At 39.6% G+C, this 19,118-nt stretch overlaps 1 protein-coding gene across 2 annotated transcripts in view; it reads left to right on the plus strand.

Annotated features, from left to right (window-relative positions):
- GUSB (glucuronidase beta) overlaps positions 1-19,118 on the plus strand; it is a 200,633-nt gene that overhangs the window by 92,182 nt on the left and 89,333 nt on the right. For both annotated transcript variants that reach the window (XM_053707446.1, XM_053707447.1), the window contains exon 11: positions 17,876-18,011. In XM_053707446.1, the coding sequence (XP_053563421.1) occupies positions 17,876-18,011 (136 nt within the window). The remainder of the gene's footprint in view (positions 1-17,875; positions 18,012-19,118) is intronic.

Here is a 19,118-nt window from a genome sequence, read left to right on the forward strand (position 1 = left end):
TTGCTTATGAGGGTGAGATCTCAGATTCTGACAGTGTAAATCCTTTGACTGATTCTGAAGAAGTAAACTTCAGATTTAAGCTTGAACACCTTTGTTTACTTTTTAAGGAGGTACTGGCTACTTTAGACAAATCCGATTCTTCTGTCGCTGTCAACTTTAAAAAATCTAGTAAACTTAATAAATACTATAATGTTCCTTCCTCTGTGGAAGTGTTTTCTGTTCCAGACCGTGTGTCAGAGATCATAGCACAGGAATGGGATAAGCCAGGGATTCCTTTTTCCCCGTCTCCTGTTTTTAAAAAGATGTTTCCTGTTGCTGACTCCATTCGGGACTCATAGCGTACTGTGCCTAAGGTGGAAGGAGCTATTTCTACTCCGGCCAAGAGAACCACGATTCCTAAAGAGGATAGCTGCTCTTTGAAGGATCCCATGGACAAAAAGCTGGAGGCTTATTTAAAGAAAATGTATGTTCATCAGGGATTACGTCAGCCTGCCATTTGTATTGCTACAGTAACAAGCGCAGCATCTTATTGGTGTGATGCTTTGTCTGAGCTAATTTTAGAAGAGACTTCGTTAGAGGAGATCCAAGATAGGATCAAGGCTCTCAAGCTGGCTAATTCCTTTATCTCTGATGCCAACATGCAAGTAATTAGACTGGGAGCCAAGATGTCTAGTTTCACTATTCTAGCCCGCAGGGCTCTGTGGTTTAAAATCTTGGTCAGCTGATGTTATTTCCAAGTCCAAGCTCTTGTTGCTACCTTTCAAGGGCAAGACCCTGTTTGGCCCTAGTCTGGCGGAGATACTTTCTGAAATTAAAGGTGGAAAGGGGTCTTTCTTTCATGTAATTAGCAAGAGTCCATGAGCTAGTGACGTATGAGATATACATTCCTACCAGGAGGGGCAAAGTTTCCCAAACCTCAAAATGCCTATAAATACACCCCTCACCACACCCACAATTCAGTTTTACAAACTTTGCCTCCGATGGAGGTGGTGAAGTAAGTTTGTGCTAGATTCTACGTTGATATGCGCTCCGCAGCAAGTTGGAGCCCGGTTTTCCTCTCAGCGTGCAGTGAATGTCAGAGGGATGTGAGGAGAGTATTGCCTATTTGAATGCAGTGATCTCCTTCTAAGGGGTCTATTTCATAGGTTCTCTGTTATCGGTCGTAGAGATTCATCTCTTACCTCCCTTTTCAGATCGACGATATACTCTTATATATACCATTACCTCTGCTGATTCTCGTTTCAGTACTGGTTTGGCTATCTGCTATATGTAGATGAGTGTCCTGGGGTAAGTAAGTCTTATTTTCTGTGACACTCCTAGCTATGGTTGGGCACTTTGTTTATAAAGTTCTAAATATATGTATTCAAACATTTATTTGCCTTGACTCAGAATGTTCAACTTTCCTTATTTTTCAGACAGTCAGTTTCATATTTGGGATAATGCATTTTAATTTAACATTTTTTACCTTAAAATTTGACTTTTTCCCTGTGGGCTGTTAGGCTCGCGGGGGCTGAAAATGCTTCATTTTATTGCGTCATTCTTGGCGCAGACTTTTTTGGCGCAAAAATTCTATTTCCGTTTCCGGCGTCATACGTGTCGCCGGAAGTTGCGTCATTCTTTGACGTTATTTTGCGCCAAAAATGTCGGCGTTCCGGATGTGGCGTCATTTTTGGCGCCAAAAAGCATTTAGGCGCCAAATAATGTGGGCGTCTTATTTGGCGCGAAAAAATATGGGCGTCACTTTTGTCTCCACATTATTTAAGTCTCATTTTTTATTGCTTCTGGTTGCTAGAAGCTTGTTCTTTGGCATTTTTTCCCATTCCTGAAACTGTAATTTAAGGAATTTGATCAATTTTGCTTTATATGTTGTTTTTTTCTTTTACATATTGCAAGATGTTCCACGTTGCAACTGAGTCAGAAGATACTTCAGGAAAATCACTGCACAGTGCTGGAGCTACCAAGCTAAGTGTATCTGCTATAAACTTTTGGTATCTGTTTCTCCAGCTGTTATTTGTATTGCATGTCATGTCAAACTTATTAAAATTTCCTTTAGTACTGTTACATTACCTGTTGCTGTTCCGTCAACATCTAATTTTCAGAGTGTTCCTGATAACATAAGAGATTTTATTTTTTAAATCCATTAAGAAGGCTATGTCTGTTATTTCTCCTTCTAGTATACATAAGTCTTTTAAAACTTCTCTTTTTTTCAGATGAATTTTTAAATGAACATCATCATTCTGATACTGATAATGGTTCTTCTGGTTCAGAGGTTTCTGTCTCAGAGGTTGATGCTGATAAATCTTGTATTTGTTCAAGATGGAATTTATTCGTTCTTTACTTAAAGAAGTGTTATTTGCATTAGAAATAGAGGATTCTGGTCCTCTTGATACTAAATATAAACGTTTAAATAAGGTTTTTAAATCTCCTGTAGTTATTCCAGAAGTGTTTTATCTCCCTGATGCTATTTCTGAAGTAATTTCCAGGGAATGGAATAATTTGGGTAATTTATTTACTCCTTCTAGACGTTTCAGCAAATTATATCCTGTGCCATCTGACAGATTAGAGTTTTTTGGGACAAAAATCCCTAAGGTTATGGGGCTGTCTCTACTCCTGCTAATGTACTACTATTCCTACGGCAGATAGTACTTCATTTAAGGATCCTTTAGATAGGAAAATTGAATCCTTTCTAAGAAAAGCTTACTTATGTTCAGGTAATCTTCTTAGACCTGCTATATTTTTAGTGGATGTTGCTGCAGCTTCAACTTTTTGGTTAGAAGCTTTAGTGCAACAAGTAACAGATCATAATTTTATAGCATTATTATTATTCTATAACATGCTAATAATTTTATTGGTGATACCATCTTTTGATATCATTAGAGTTGATGTCAGGTATATGTCTCTAGCTATTTTAGCTAGAAAAGCTTTATGGATTAAACTTGGAATGCTGATATGTCTTCTAAGTCAACTTTGCTTTCCCTTTCTTTCCAGGGTAAATAATCATTTTTCGTTCCTTTCCTCACAAGGAACAAAAGCCTGATCCCTCATCCTCAGGAGCGGTATCAGTTTGGAAACTATTTCCAGTTTGGAATATATCCAAGCCTTATAGAAACCTATAGCCAGCTCCTAAGTACCTATGAAGGTGCGGCCCTTATTCCAGCTCAGCTGGTATGGGGCAGATTACGTTTTCTTCAAAGAAATTTGGATCAATTCCGTTCTTAATCTCTGGTTTCAGAAACATTGTTTCAGAAAGGTACAGAATTGGCTTCAAGTTAAGGCCTCCTGCTAAGAGATTCTTTTCTTTCCCGTGTCCCAGTTAACACAGCAAAGGCTCAGCATTTCTGAAATGTGTTTCAGATCTAGAGTTGGCTGGAGTATTTATGCCAGTTCCAGTTCTGGAACAGGGGCTGGGGTTTTATTTTATCTCTTCATTGTACCAAAGAAGGTCAATTCCTTCAGACCAGTTCCGGATCTATCATTATTGAATCGTTATGTTAGGATACCAACATTCAAGATGGTTACTGTAGGACTATCCTGCCTTTTGTTTAGCAAGGGCATTATATGTCTACAATAGATTTACAGGATGTGTATCTGCATATTCCGATTCATCCAGATCACTTTTAGTGTCTGAGATTCTCTTTTTAGACAAGCATTACCAGTTTTGTGGCTCTACCGTTTGGCCTAGCCTCAGTTCCAAGAATTTTTTTCAAAGGTTCTCGGTGCCCTTCTTTCTGTAATCAGAGAACAGGGTTTTGGTATTTCCTTATTTGGACGATATCTTGGTACTTGCTCAGTCTTCTCATTTTCGAAGAATCTCATACGAATCGACTTGTGTTGTTTCTTCAGTTCATGGTTGGAGGATCAATTTACCATTCAGTTCATTGATTCCTCAGACAAGGGTAACCTTTTTAGGTTTCTAGATAAATTCAGTGTCTATGACTCTGTCCTTGTCAGACAAGAGAAATTTAACATTGATATCAGCTTGTCAAAACCTTCAGTCACAATCATTCCCTTTGGTAGCCTTATGCATGGAAATGTTGGGTCTTAGGACTGCCGCATCAGATGCGATCTCCTTTGCTCGTTTTCACATGCGACCTCTTCAGCTCTGTATGCTGAACCAATGGTGCAGGGATTACTCAAAGATATCTCAATTAATATCTTTAAACCGATTTTGCAACACTCTCTGACATGGTGGACAGATCACCATCGTTTAGTTCAGGGGGCTTCTTTGTTCTTCCGACCTGGACTATAATCTCAACAGATGCAAGTCTTACAGGTTGGGGAGCTGTGTGGGGGTATCTGACGGCACAAGGGGTTTGTTAATCTCAGGAGGTGAGATTTCCGATCAATATTTTGGAACTCCGTGCAATTTTCAGAGCTCTTCAGTCTTGGCCTCTTCTGAAGAGAGAGTTGTTCATTTATTTTCAGATAGACAATGTCACAACTGTGGCATACATCAATCATCAAGGAGGGACTCACAGTCCTCTGGCTATGAAAGAAGTATCTCGAATTTTGGTTTGGGCGGAATCCAGCTCCTGTCTAATCTCTGCGGTTCATATCCCAGGTATGGACAATTGGAAAGCGGATTATCTCAGTCGCCAAACGTTGCATCCGGGCGAATGGTCTCTTCACCCAGAGGTATTTCTTCAGATTGTTCAAATGTGGGAACTTCCAGAAATAGATCTGATGGCTTCTCATCTAAACAAGAAACTTCCCAGGTATCTGTCCAGATCCCGGGATCCTCAGGCGGAGGCAGTGGATGCATTATCACTTCCTTGGAAGTATCATCCTGCCTATATCTTTCCGCCTCTAGTTCTTCTTCCAAGAGTAATCTCCAAGATTCTGAAGGAATGCTCGTTTGTTCTGCTGGTAGCTCCGGCATGGCCTCACAGGTTTTGGTATGCGGATCTTGTCCGGATGGCCTCTTGCCAACCGTGGACTCTTCCGTTAAGACCAGACCTTTTGTCTCAAGGTCCTTTTTTCCATCAGGATCTGAAATCCTTAAATTTAAAGGTATGGAGATTGAACGCTTGATTCTTGGTCAAAGAGGTTTCTCTGACTCTGTGATTAATACTATGTTACAGGCTCGTAAATCTGTATCCAGAGAGATATATTATAGAGTCTGGAAGACTTATATTTCTTGGTGTTTTTCTCATCATTTTTCTTGGCATTCTTTTAGAATACTGAGAATATTAGTTTCTTCAGGATGGTTTAGATAAGGGTTTGTCCGCAAGTTCCTTGAAAGGTCAAATCTATGCTCTTTCTGTTCTTTTTCACAGAAAGATTGCTATTCTTCCTGATATTCATTGTTTTGTACAAGCTTTGGTTCGTATAAAGCCTGTCATTAAATCAATTTCTCCTCCTTGGAGTTTGAATTTGGTTCTGGGGGCTCTTCAAGCTCCTCCATTTGAACCTATGCATTCTTTGGATATTAAATTACTTTCTTGGAAAGTTTTGTTCCTTTTGGCCATCTCTTCTGCCAGAAGAGTTTCTGAATTATCTGCTCTTTCTTGTGAGTCTCCTTTTCTGATTTTTCATCAGGATAAGGCGGTGTTGCGAACTTCTTTTGAATTTTTACCTAAGTTGTGAATTCCAACAACATTAGTAGAGACATTGTGGTTCCTTCATTATGTCTTAATCCTAAGAATTCTAAGGAGAAATCGTTGCATTCTTTGGATGTTATTAGAGCTTTGAAATATTATGTTGAAGCTACTAAGTCTTTCCGAAAGACTTCTAGTTTATTTATCTTTTCCGGTTTTAGAAAGGCCAGAAAACTTCTGCCATTTCTTTGGCATCTTGGTTGACATCTTTAATTCATCTTGCCTATGTTGAGTCGGGTAAGACTCCGCCTCATAGGATTACAGCTCATTCTACTAGGTCAGTTTCTACTTCCTGGGCGTTTAGGAATGAAGCTTCGGTTGATCAGATTTGCAAAGCGGCAACTTGGTCCTCTTTGCATACTTTTACCAAATTCTACCATTTTGTTGTATTTTCTTCTTCTGAAGCAGTTTTTGGTAGAAAAGTACTTCAGGCAGCGGTTTCAGTTTGAATCTTCTGCTTATGTTTTTCATTAAACTTTATTTTGGGTGTGGATTATTTTCAGCAGGAATTGGCTGTCTTTATTTTATCCCTCCCTCTCTAGTGACTCTTGTGTGGAAAGATCCACATCTTGGGTAGTCATTATCCCATACGTCACTAGCTCATGGACTCTTGCTAATTACATGAAAGAAAACATAATTTATGTAAGAACTTACCTGATAAATTCATTTCTTTCATATTAGCAAGAGTCCATGAGGCCCGCCCTTTTTTTGTGGTGGTTATGATTTTTTTGTATAAAGCACAATTATTCCAATTCCTTATTTTATATGCTTTCGCACTTTTTTCTTATCACCCCACTTCTTGGCTATTCGTTAAACTGAATTGTGGGTGTGGTGAGGGGTGTATTTATAGGCATTTTAAGGTTTGGGAAACTTTGCCCCTCCTGGTAGGAATGTATATCTCATACATCACTAGCTCATGGACTCTTGCTAATATGAAAGAAATGAATTTATCAGGTAAGTTCTTACATAAATTATGTTTTTCTGTCACAGGACAAGAAGAATAGATCTAAGGGACATCAAAATTCTAATTTTCGTTCCTTTTGTAACTTCAAAGGTCAAAAGTCCTCCTCTTCCTCCTCCAAGCCGGAGCAGTCCAATTCCTCTTGGAGACCCAATCAGAATTAGAACAAGGGGAAGCAGTCAAAGAAGCCTTCATCTGAGACTTAGTCAGCATGAAGGGTCCGCCCCCGGTCTGGTATTGGATCAAGTGGGGGGGGGGGCAGAATGTCCTTTTTCCGACAAGCTTGGATATGCGATATCCCAGACACTTGGGCTGTGGACGTAGTATCTCAGGGTTACAAAATAGAATTCAAGGCTTGTCCTCCCAGGGGGCAGATTCCTCCTTTCAAGATTATCTGCAGATCAGGTAAACAGAGAACTGCGCTCAGGACCTTTTCTCCCTGGGAGTGATTGTTCCAGTTCCAGTAAGGGAACAGGGTCTAGGATTCTATTCAAATCTGTTTGTGGTTCCCAAAAAAGAGGGAACTTATCGACCCATTTTAGACCTGAAATGTCTCAACAAGTTTCTCAGGGTACCGTCCTTCAAGATGGAAACCATTCGTTCCATTCTTCCTTTGGTCCAAGAGTGTCAGTTCATGACGACCATAGACCTGAAGGACGCGTATCTTCATGTTCCCATTTACAGGGATCATCGCCAGTTCCTGAGATTCGCTTTTCTAGACTAGCACTTTCAATTTGTTGCTCTTCCATTTGGCCTTGCCATGGCTCCCAGACTTTTCACAAAGGTTCTGGGGCCGCTTTTGGCAGTAGTCAGGTCTCAGGGAATTGTGGTGGCTCCTTACCTGGACGACATCTTGGTTCAGGCTTCATCTTTACAACTAGCAAAATCTCATACAGAGATCTTGTTGTCTTTTTTTCTACGTTCCCATGGATGGAAAGTGAATCTGGAGAAGAGTTCCCTTGTTCAATCTACAAGGGTGTGCTTCTTAGGGACCATCATAGATTCCCTATCTATGAAGATTTTTTTTGACAGAGCTCAGAAATCCAAACTTCTCTCTTCTTGCCTCTCTCTCCAGTCTGCTGTTCGGCCATCAGTGGCTCAATGCATGGAGGTAATTGGTCAGATGGTCGCTTCCATGGACATCATTCCCTTTGCTCGATTCCATTTGAGAGCTCTACAATTATGCATGCTCAGATAATGGAATGGAGACCATTCAGATCTGTCTCAGAGGATGGACCTGGACCAGTTGACAAAAGACTCTCTTTCATGGTGGATTTCTCAGGATCATCTGTCTCAGGGCACATGCTTCCACAGACCCTCCTGAGTCCCAGAGTGGGGAGTTGTCTGGGACTCATTAAAGGCTCAGGGCCTGTGCACTCGGGAGGAGTCTTCTCCCCCCATAAACTTCTTGGAGTTGAGAGCGATCTTCAATGCCTTGATGGCTTGGCCTCAGTTATCTTTAGTCAGGTGTATCAGATTCCAGTCAGATAACATCACCTCAGTGGCTTACATCAACCACCAGAGAGAGACTAGGAGTTCCTTGGCAATGAAAGATGTGGCTCAGATTATTCAGTGGACGGAAGCTCACAATTGTCTTCTATCTGCAATCCACATTCCAGGAGTGGACAGCTGGGAGGCGGATTTTCTGAGCAGACAGGCCTTTCATCCCAGGGAGTGGGCTCTCCATCCGGAGGTGTTCTCCAGGTTAACCCTCAAGTTGGGGGTGCCGGAGTTGGATCTGATAGTATCTTGTCAGAACGCCAAGCTTCCAAGGTACGGTTCAAGGTCGAGATCCTCAGGCTGCCCCGGATAGATGCTCTGGCGGTTCCTTGGGATTTCGGTCTAGCATACCTGTTTCCTCCGTTTGCTCTCCTTCCACGAGTCATTGCTCGTATCAAACTGGAGAGATTGTCTGTAATCCTGATAGCTCCTGCATGGCCTTGCAGTATCTGGTTTGCAGACCTGGTGAGGATGTCTTCTCTTCCAGCTGGGAGATTACCTCTGAGGAAGGACCTTCTCACCCAGGGTCCTTTCCTCCATCCAAATCTAGTTTCTCTGAAGCTGACTGCATGGAGATTGAACGTTTAGTTTTGGCTAAGCGTGGATTTTCTGACTCAGTCATTGATACTAAGATTCAGGCCCGCAAACCAGTTACTCGTAAGATTTACCATAAGGTTTGGTGCAAATACCTTTATTGGTGTGAATCGAAGGGCTTCTCTTGAAGTAGGGTCAGGATTCCTAGAATTTTGTCTTTTCTCCAGGAGGGACTGGAGAAGGGTTTGTCAGTCAGTTCACTGAAGGGTCAGATTTCTGCGCTATCCTTTTACACAAGCGTCTGGTGGATATGCCAGACGTTCAATCTTTTTGTCAGGCCCTGGTCAGAATCAGGCCGGTGCTTAAACCTGTTGCTTCTCCTTGGAGCTTTGACCTTGTGTTTAAGGTTTTGCAGCAGGTTCCATTTGAACCAATGCATTTTGTAGATATTAAGTTGTTATCTTGAAAAGTTTTGTTTATTATTACCATTTCCTATGCTCGCAGAGTTTCTGAACTCTCGGCTCTGCAGTGTGATTCGCCTTACCTCATTTTTCATGCGGATAAGGCGGTCCTTTATTCTAAGTTAGGATTTCTCCCTAAAGTGGTTTCGGATCGAAACATTAATCAGCAGATTGTTGTTCCTTCTCTTTGTCCTAATCCTTCTTCTCATAAGGAACGTCTTTTGCATAATTTAGATGTGTGCGCTCTTACGCCTAGATTTAGAGTTCTGCGGCCAAAGGGGTGCGTTAGCTACGCTTGCTTTTTTTCCCACGCACCTTTTAAATACCGCTGGTATTTAGAGTTCACAGAATGGTTGGGTTTTCAGTGCGTTGGGCTCCAAAAAGGGAGCGTAGAGCATAATTTAACGCCACTGCAACTCTAGATTCCAGTGGTGCTTACGGACACGGCCAGCTTCAAAAACGTGCTCGTGCACGATATCCCCATAGAAAACAATGGGGCCATTTGAGCTGAAAAAACCTAACACCTGCAAAAAAGACGCGTTAAGCTCCTAACGCAGCCCCATTGTTTTCTATGGGGAAACACTTCCTACGTCTGCACCTAACACTCTAACATGTACCCCGAGTCTAAACACCCCTAATCTTACACTTATTAACCCCTAATCTGCCGCCCCCACTATCGCTGACCCCTGCATATTATTTTTAACCCCTAATCTGCCGCTCCGTACACCCCCGCCACCTACATTATCCGTATGTACCCCTAATCTGCTGCCCCTAACACCGCCGACCCCTATATTATATTTATTAACCCCTAATCTGCCCCCCTCAACGTCGCCTCCACCTAACTACACTTATTAACCCCTAATCTGCCGACCTTTTGTGGGGCATGCCCCAAGAAATTCAGCTATTTTGCCTGTAAAAAAAAACATACAATACCCCCCCCCCCAACATTACAACCCACCACCCACATACCCCTAATCTAACCCAAACCCCCCTTAAATAAACCTAACACTAAGCCCCTGAAGATCTTCCTACCTTATCTTCACCTCGCCGGGTATCACCGATCGGTCCTGGCTCCGATATCTTCATCCAACCCAAGCGGGGGCTGGCGATCCATAATCCTGCGGCTGAAGAGGTCCAGAAGAGGCTCCAAAGTCTTCATCCTATCCGGGAAGAAGAGGCGATCCAGACCGGCAACCATCTTGATCCAAGCGGCATCTTCTAGCTTCATCCGATGAGGAACGGCTCCATCGTGAAGACTTCCAGCGCGGATCAATCTTCTTCCGACGACGTCCAACTGAAGAATGTCGGTTCCTTTAAGGGATGTCATCCAAGATGGCGTCCCTCGAATTCCGATTGGCTGATAGGATTCTATCAGCCAATTGGAATTAAGGTAGGAAAATTCTGATTGGCTGATGGAATCAGCCAATCAGAATCAAGCTCAACTTTGCGAGCTCAACTTCAGTTGGACGTCGTCGGAAGAAGATACCCGGCGAGGTGAAGATAAGGTAGGAAGATCTTCAGGGGCTTAGTGTTAGGTTTATTTAAGGGGGGTTTGGGTTAGATTAGGGGTATGTGGGTGGTGGGTTGTAATGTTGGGGGGGGTATTGTATGTTTTTTTTTTAAGGCAAAAGAGCTGAATTTCTTGGGGCATGCCCCACAAAAGGTCCTTTTAAGGGCTGGTAAGGTAAAAGAGCTTTGAACTTTTTTAATTTAGAATAGGGTAGGGCATTTTTTTTATTTTGGGGGGCTTTGTAATTTTATTAGGGGGCTTAGAGTAGGTGTAATTAGTTTAAAATTGTTGTAATATTTTTCTGATGTTTGTAAATATTTTTTTATTTTTTGTAACTTAGTTCTTTTTTATTTTTTGTACTTTAGTTAGTTTATTTCATTGTATTTATTTGTAGGAATTGTATTTAATTAATTTATTGATAGTGTAGTGTTAGGTTTAATTGTAGGTAATTGTAGGTATTTTATTTAATTAATTTATTGATAGTGTAGTGTTAGGTTTAATTGTAACTTAGGTTAGGATTTATTTTACAGGTAATTTTGTAATTATTTTAACTATTTTAGCTATTAAATAGTTCTTAACTATTTAATAGCTATTGTACCTGGTTAAAATAAATACAAAGTTACCTGTAAAATAAATATAAATCCTAAAATAGCTATAATATAATTATAATTTATATTGTAGATATATTAGGGTTTATTTTACAGGTAAGTATTTAGCTTTAAATATGAATAATTTATTTAATAAGAGTTAATTTATTTCGTTAGATTTAAATTATATTTAACTTAGGGGGGGGGTAGGGTTAGACTTAGCTTTAGGGTTAATCCATTTATTACAGTAGCGGCGAGATTCGGTCGGCAGATTAGGGGTTAATAATTGAAGTTAGGGAGGGCAGATTAGGGGTTAATACTATTTATTATAGGGTTATTGAGGCGGGAGTGAGGCGGATTAGGGGTTAATAACTTTATTATAGTAGCGGTGCGGTCCGCTCGGCAGATTAGGGGTTAATAAGTGTAGGCAGGTGGAGGCGACGTTGATGGGGGCAGATTAGGGGTTAATAAATATAATATAGGGGTCGGCGGTGTTAGGGGCAGCAGATTAGGGGTACATAGGGATAACGTAGTTGGCGGCAGTGTACGGAGCGGAAGATTAGGGCTTAAAAAAATTAAAATATAGTGGCGGCGATGTGGGGGGACCTAGGTTTAGGGGTACATAGGTAGTTTATGGGTGTTAGTGTACTTTAGAGCACAGTAGTTAAGAGCTTTATAAACCGGCGTTAGCCCAGAAAGCTCTTAACTACTGACTTTTTTCTGCGGCTGGAGTTTTGTCGTTAGATTTCTAACGCTCACTTCAGCCACGACTCTAAATACCGGCGTTAGAAAGATCCCATTGAAAAGATAGGATACGCAATTGACGTAAGGGTATCTGCGGTATGGAAAAGTCGCGGCTGGAAAGTGAGCGTTAGACCCTTTCCTGACTGACTTCTAATACCGGCGGTAGCCCAAAACCAGTGTTAGGAGCCTCTAACGCTGGTTTTGACGGCTACCGCCCAACTCTAAATCTAGGCCTTAAATTTTACCTACGGGCTACTAAGGATTTTTGCCAATCTTCGGCCCTTTTTGTTTGTTTTGCTGGAAAGCGGAAGGGCCAGAAGGCCTCTTCTACTTCTCTTTCCCTCTGGTTGAGAAGTATGATTCGTTTTGCTTATGAGATTGCTGGTCAGCAGCCTCCTGAGAGAATTACGGCTCATTCTACTAGGGCTGTCTCCTCATCTTGGGCTTTCAAAAATGAAGCTTCTGTGGAACAGATTTGCAAGGTGGCTACATTGTCCTCTTTGCATACTTTTTCAAAATTTAGCAAATTTGATACTTTTGCCTCGGCTGAGGCATCTTTTGGGAGAAAGGTTCTTCAAGCGGTGGTGCCTTCTGTTTAGGTCCGCCTGTCTTGTTCTCCCTCTCCGTTCATTCTGTGTCCTCTAGCTTGGGTATTGGTTCCCATTAGTAATTGGAATGATGTTGTGGACTCTCCATGTCTTAGGAAAGAAAACAAAATTTATTCTTACCTGATAAATTTATTTATTTCCGGAACAAGGAGGGTCCACGACCCCACCTTTAAATAAGACAGTATTTTTTGTTAAACCTCAGGCACCTTTACACCTTTGTGTTATCCTTTTTCATTTCCCTGAATGACTGGGGGTTATGGGTAAGGGAAGTAACACTTAACAGCTCTGCTAGGGTGCTCTTTGCCACCTCCTGCTGGCCAGGAGTGAATATCCCACTAGTAATTGAAATGACGTTGTGGACTCTCCATGTCTGGAAAGAAAGAAATATATCAGGTAAGCATACATTTTGTTTTATGCAATATTCATATTTAATAAAGGTTTTAACTATATATTCACTGTAAATATTTTACATCGCAATGTTCTGCAAATAGCAGAATATGTTTTATGTATTCTGAAATAGATATTCCTATATATTTATGTATATATCTTTACCTATATATAATCGTATGTATGTATGTGTGTGTGTATATATATATATATATATATATATATATATATATACAGGGAGTGCAGAATTATTAGGCAAATGAGTATTTTGACCACATCATCCTCTTTATGCATGTTGTCTTACTCCAAGCTGTATAGGCTCGAAAGCCTACTACCAATTAAACATATTAGGTGATGTGCATCTCTGTAATGAGAAGGGGTGTGGTCTAATGACATCAACACCCTATATCAGGTGTGCATAATTATTAGGCAACTTCCTTTCCTTTGGCAAAATGGGTCAAAAGAAGGACTTGACAGGCTCAGAAAAGTCAAAAATAGTGAGATATCTTGCAGAGGGATGCAGCACTCTTAAAATTGCAAAGCTTCTGAAGCGTGATCATCGAACAATCAAGCGTTTCATTCAAAATAGTCAACAGGGTCACAAGAAGCGTGTGGAAAAACCAAGGCGCAAAATAACTGCCCATGAACTGAGAAAAGTGAAGCGTGCAGCTGCCAAGATGCCACTTGCCACCAGTTTGGCCATATTTCAGAGCTGCAACATCACTGGAGTGCCCAAAAGCACAAGGTGTGCAATACTCAGAGACATGGCCAAGGTAAGAAAGGCTGAAAGACGACCACCACTGAACAAGACACACAAGCTGAAACGTCAAGACTGGGCCAAGAAATATCTCAAGACTGATTTTTCTAAGGTTTTATGGACTGATGAAATGAGAGTGAGTCTTGATGGGCCAGATGGATGGGCCCATGGCTGGATTGGTAAAGGGCAGAGAGCTCCAGTCCGACTCAGACGCCAGCAAGGTGGAGGTGGAGTACTGGTTTGGGCTGGTATCATCAAAGATGAGCTTGTGGGGCCTTTTCAGGTTGAGGATGGAGTCAAGCTCAACTCCCAGTCCTACTGCCAGTTTCTGGAAGACACCTTCTTCAAGCAGTGGTACAGGAAGAAGTCTGCATCCTTCAAGAAAAATATGATTTTCATGCAGGACAATGCTCCATCACACGCGTCCAAGTACTCTACAGCGTGGCTGGCAAGAAAGGGTATAAAAGAAGAAAATCTAATGACATGGCCTCCTTGTTCACCTGATCTGAACCCCATTGAGAACCTGTGGTCCATCATCAAATGTGAGATTTACAAGGAGGGAAAACAGTACACCTCTCTGAACAGTATCTGGGAGGCTGTGGTTGCTGCTGCACGCAATGTTGATGGTGAACAGATCAAAACACTGACAGAATCCATGGATGGCAGGCTTTTGAGTGTCCTTGCTAAGAAAGGTGGCTATATTGGTCACTGATTTGTTTTTGTTTTGTTTTTGAATGTCAGAAATGTATATTTGTGAATGTTGAGATGTTTCACTGGTAAAAATAAATAATTGAAATGGGTATATATTTGTTTTTTGTTAAGTTGCCTAATAATTATGCACAGTAATAGTCACCTGCACACACAGATATCCCCCTAAAATAGCTATAACTAAAAACTACTTCCAAAACTATTCAGCTTTGATATTAATGAGTTTTTTGGGTTCATTGAGAACATGGTTGTTGTTCAATAATAAAATTAATCCTCAAAAATACAACTTGCCTAATAATTCTGTACTCCCTGTATATATATATATATATATATATATATTTTTTATTTTTTTTCAATAATCCATTAGATATATATTTTAAATATCTCTTTAAGAATAAATAGAACATATTCTGCTATGTGCAGAACATTGGATTATGAAAATGCAATATTATCTTCTTATGTTGTGTTTTTAAATAACCGCAATCGTGTTTGAGTGACTTGTGGGTGTTTTTTTTGGGTTTTTTTTTGTTTGTTTTTTTAACTTTTTTGGCTTCATTGAAGTCTAGGAGGAATGCAGTGTTTCTTTTGCGACTTCTCAAAGGCTCTTTGTTTATATGCGGGTGTGTATGTGTATGTATGTATGTGTGTGTGTGTGTATGTGTGTATGTATGTATGTATGTATGTATGTGTATGTATATATATATATATATATATATATATATATATATATATATATATATATATATATATACACATATAAATATGTATGTATACATATATAGAAATATATATAAGTGCATTGGAGCCCTTTGCAGTCAAAGAGCTGAAAACATGTAAAATCATATTTATGCAATATTGATATTTAATAAAGTATTATACTGTGTATTTACTGTAAATATTTCACATTGTATGCAATCGGGTTTTTGCGCGATTAAGGGTGTTAGTATTTTTTCAACTTTCTGTGCTCCATTGAAGTCTATGGGGGAATAAGTTAACGCAGTTGCTATATTTGGACTTCGGCTTTCAACTTGTAATACGCGCGCTACCCGACATGTGCAAAAAGATTACTTCTAGTGGAGTTAATGCGCGAGATCCACTTGTAATCTAGCCCTAATTTTGGAAATTGGCAATTAATGAAACAAGATTGGAGGTGTGGGGTTAAGCTACTTTGACTTATTAAAAGCACTCAAACATTTTGAGTTTGCTATTCACAAAATGTATCTTTTTGAGGTGAACCATGCCTTGCAAAAAAGAGCTTTCAGAAGACCTGCTATCAAGAATTGTTGTGTTGAGTAAAGCTGGAAAGGGTTACAAAGTTATCTCAAAGAGCTTAGATATTCACTGTTAGACAAATTGTCTATAAATGGAGACGATTTAGTATTGTGGCTACTTTCCCTAGAGGTGGCTGTCCAGCCAACATAACTCAAAGGGCACATCGCATAATTCTCAGTGAAGTAAAAAAGAACCCTAGAGTGACAGCAAAAAAACTTGAAGAAATGATTGAAACTGGTTAACATCTCTGTTCATTAGTCTACTATACAGAAAACATTAAACAGGCACGGTGTATATGGGAGCTTTCCTACAAACACATTGCTGCGAGCTGAAGTTTGCCAAAGACCACCTTGACATTCCACAACACTACTGCCAAAATGTTTTGTTGACTGACAAATCTAAGGTTGAGTTGTTTGGTAAGAACACGCAGCCCTTTGTATGACGTAAAAAGGGTACCGCAACTGCATACCAACATGAAAACATCACCATAAAGGTTAAATACAGTGGTGGAGCATAATGATTTGGGGCTGCTTTGGGGCCTGGACCACTTGCCATCGTCAAGGAAGAAAATTAATTTCCAAGTTGATCAAGATATCCTACTATCCTACAGGATAATATCAGGGTGGTTGTGCGTCAGCTGAATTTCAGTAGAAGTTGGTGATGCAGTAAGACAATAATTTTAAACATTGAAATAAATCCACTACAGAATGGCTTAAAGGGACAGTCTACTCCAGAATTTTTATTGTTTAACAAGATAGATAATCCCTTTTATTACCCATTTCCAAGTTTTGCATAACAACACAGTCATATTAATATACTTTTTACCTCTTTACCTTCTAAGCCTCTGCAGACTGCCCTATTATCTCAGTTCTTTTAACAGACTTGCATTTTAGCCAATCAATGCTGACTCTTAAATAACTCCACGGGAATGAGCACATTATCTATATGACACACATGAACTAACAGTCTCTAACTGAAAAACTGTCAAAATACACTGATATGAGGCAGTTCAGCAATTTAGAAATTAGCATATGAACCTACCTAGGTTTAACTTTTAACAAAGAATACCAAGAGAGCAAAGCAAATTTGATGATAAAAGTAAATTAAAAAGTTGTTAAAAATTGCATGCCCTATCTTAATCATGCAAGTTTAATTTTGACTAGGCTGTCCCTTTACGCATATTGTGTTTATCTATACTTGTGACTTAGATGAGATGACATGTTATAACCAATTCATGCAGAAAACCAACTAATTCCAAAGGGTTCACATACTTTTTCTTGCTACTGTATGTCCTGTCTGTTGATTGTTACTGCACTTAGCTTATGAGCATAGGGTTGTATTTAATTGTTTTGCTAAATGAGGAACTTTTGATAACTGTGGTTTTATATCCTATTTACTGTATATTTGCACTGAGCTCAATCAAAAATAAGGTGGTAGATACTTATAAAGCCACAGATAGATCAAATGCTTACTTCCAGTCTACATTATTTTATTTATTTATTAATAGTGCAAAATGCGTTAGTATAATATCCTTTCTCTTTCAAACCCCAATTTAATTAAATTAATCAGTCCTCCAGTCTGTGTTTAACTCTTTAACTTATTAGTGCCTGAACACTGCAAGTACCTTTTTACAGATGTTTTATATCAGCTTTATTTTTTATTTTTCCTTTTTAAAGAGTTTGGTGATCGATTGGAACTAAGAACAGAGCTCCTTGCAGATGAAATCTTTGCAATATTACACCACAGCTTCTTTCTACTTAAAGGGGTAGGAAAGTCAAAATTAAACTAGAATGATTCGGAGACAGCATGTAAATTTTAGATAACTTTTAAATTCACTTCTGTTTTCAAATGTGCTTCGTTCTCTTGATATCCCTTGTAGAAAAAGAATACACACATATCCTACACAAGTTGGAGCTAGCTGCTGATTGGTGCCTGCACACATTTGTCTCTTGTGATTGGCTGACTAAATGTGCTCAGCTTGCTGCCAGTAGTGCAATGCCGTTCCTTCAACAAAGTATAACAAGAGAATGAAGCAAATTTGATAATATAAGCAAATTGGAAAGCTGTTTAAAATTGTATGTTCTATCCAAAAATATTTTTTTGTGGTTTCCTGTCCCTTTAAAGACTAGGTTATTTGCAGAGTTAGGATTTCCGACATACATATGTGCTTGAGTGAAATCTTTCTGTTCAGATACGAAAATGAATATTGGTAAACTGCATTTGCTATTTTTTTTTCTCCCAACATATAGGATCCTCCACTAATGTTCACAGAAGAATACCAGCAAATAGTGTTACAGAATTATCACTCCGTGTTTGATCAGAAGAGGGGAAAGTTTGTTATCGGGGAACTGATTTGGAACTTTGCAGATTTTATGACTGCACAAGGTAAGTAGCCTTGGATGTTATGGATACTTGTATTATCACATGATAGATCTAATAGGCTTTAGCACTTATTATTCAATTAGATATAGTTTTTTTTTCCATTTAAAGTAGATGAAATAGTTAATGTTCCTACATTTTTAATCTGTTTTATATTCTGAGAAATAGTTTTTGTCACATACATAAGGCCCAGTTATCTAAATCTCTGTGATCTGGTGAGATTAACTAAATCTCTCTGCTCTGGTGAGATTAACTAAATCTCTCTGCTCTGGTGAGATTAACTAAATCTCTGTGCTCTGGTGAGATTATCTAAATCTCTGTGCTCTGGTGAGATTATCTAAATCTCTCTGCTCTGGTGAGATTAACTAAATCTCTGTGCTCTGGTGAGATTAACTAAATCTCTGTGCTCTGGTGAGATTATCTAAATCTCTGTGCTCTGGTGAGATTAACTAAATCTCTCTGCTCTGGTGAGATTATCTAAATCTCTGTGCTCTGGTGAGATTAACTAAATCTCTCTGCTCTGGTGAGATTAACTAAATCTCTGTGCTCTGGTGAGATTAACTAAATCTCTGTGCTCTGGTGAGATTAACTAAATCTCTGTGCTCTGGTGAGATTATCTAAATCTCTGTGCTCTGGTGAGATTATCTAAATCTCTGTGCTCTGGTGAGATTATCTAAATCTCTGTGCTCTGGTGAGATTAACTAAATCTCTGTGCTCTGGTGAGATTATCTAAATCTCTGTGCTCTGGTGAGATTATCTAAATCTCTGTGCTCTGGTGAGATTAACTAAATCTCTGTGCTCTGGTGAGATTATCTAAATCTCTGTGCTCTGGTGAGATTAACTAAATCTCTGTGCTCTGGTGAGATTAACTAAATCTCTGTGCTCTGGTGAGATTATCTAAATCTCTGTGCTCTGGTGAGATTATCTAAATCTCTGTGCTCTGGTGAGATTATCTAAATCTCTGTGCTCTGGTGAGATTAACTAAATCTCTGTGCTCTGGTGAGATTATCTAAATCTCTGTGCTCTGGTGAGATTATCTAAATCTCTGTGCTCTGGTGAGATTAACTAAATCTCTGTGCTCTGGTGAGATTATCTAAATCTCTGTGCTCTGGT

The sequence above is a fragment of the Bombina bombina genome, chromosome 3 (assembly GCF_027579735.1).
Source record: "Bombina bombina isolate aBomBom1 chromosome 3, aBomBom1.pri, whole genome shotgun sequence".
Classification (NCBI taxonomy): Eukaryota; Metazoa; Chordata; class Amphibia; order Anura; family Bombinatoridae; genus Bombina; species Bombina bombina.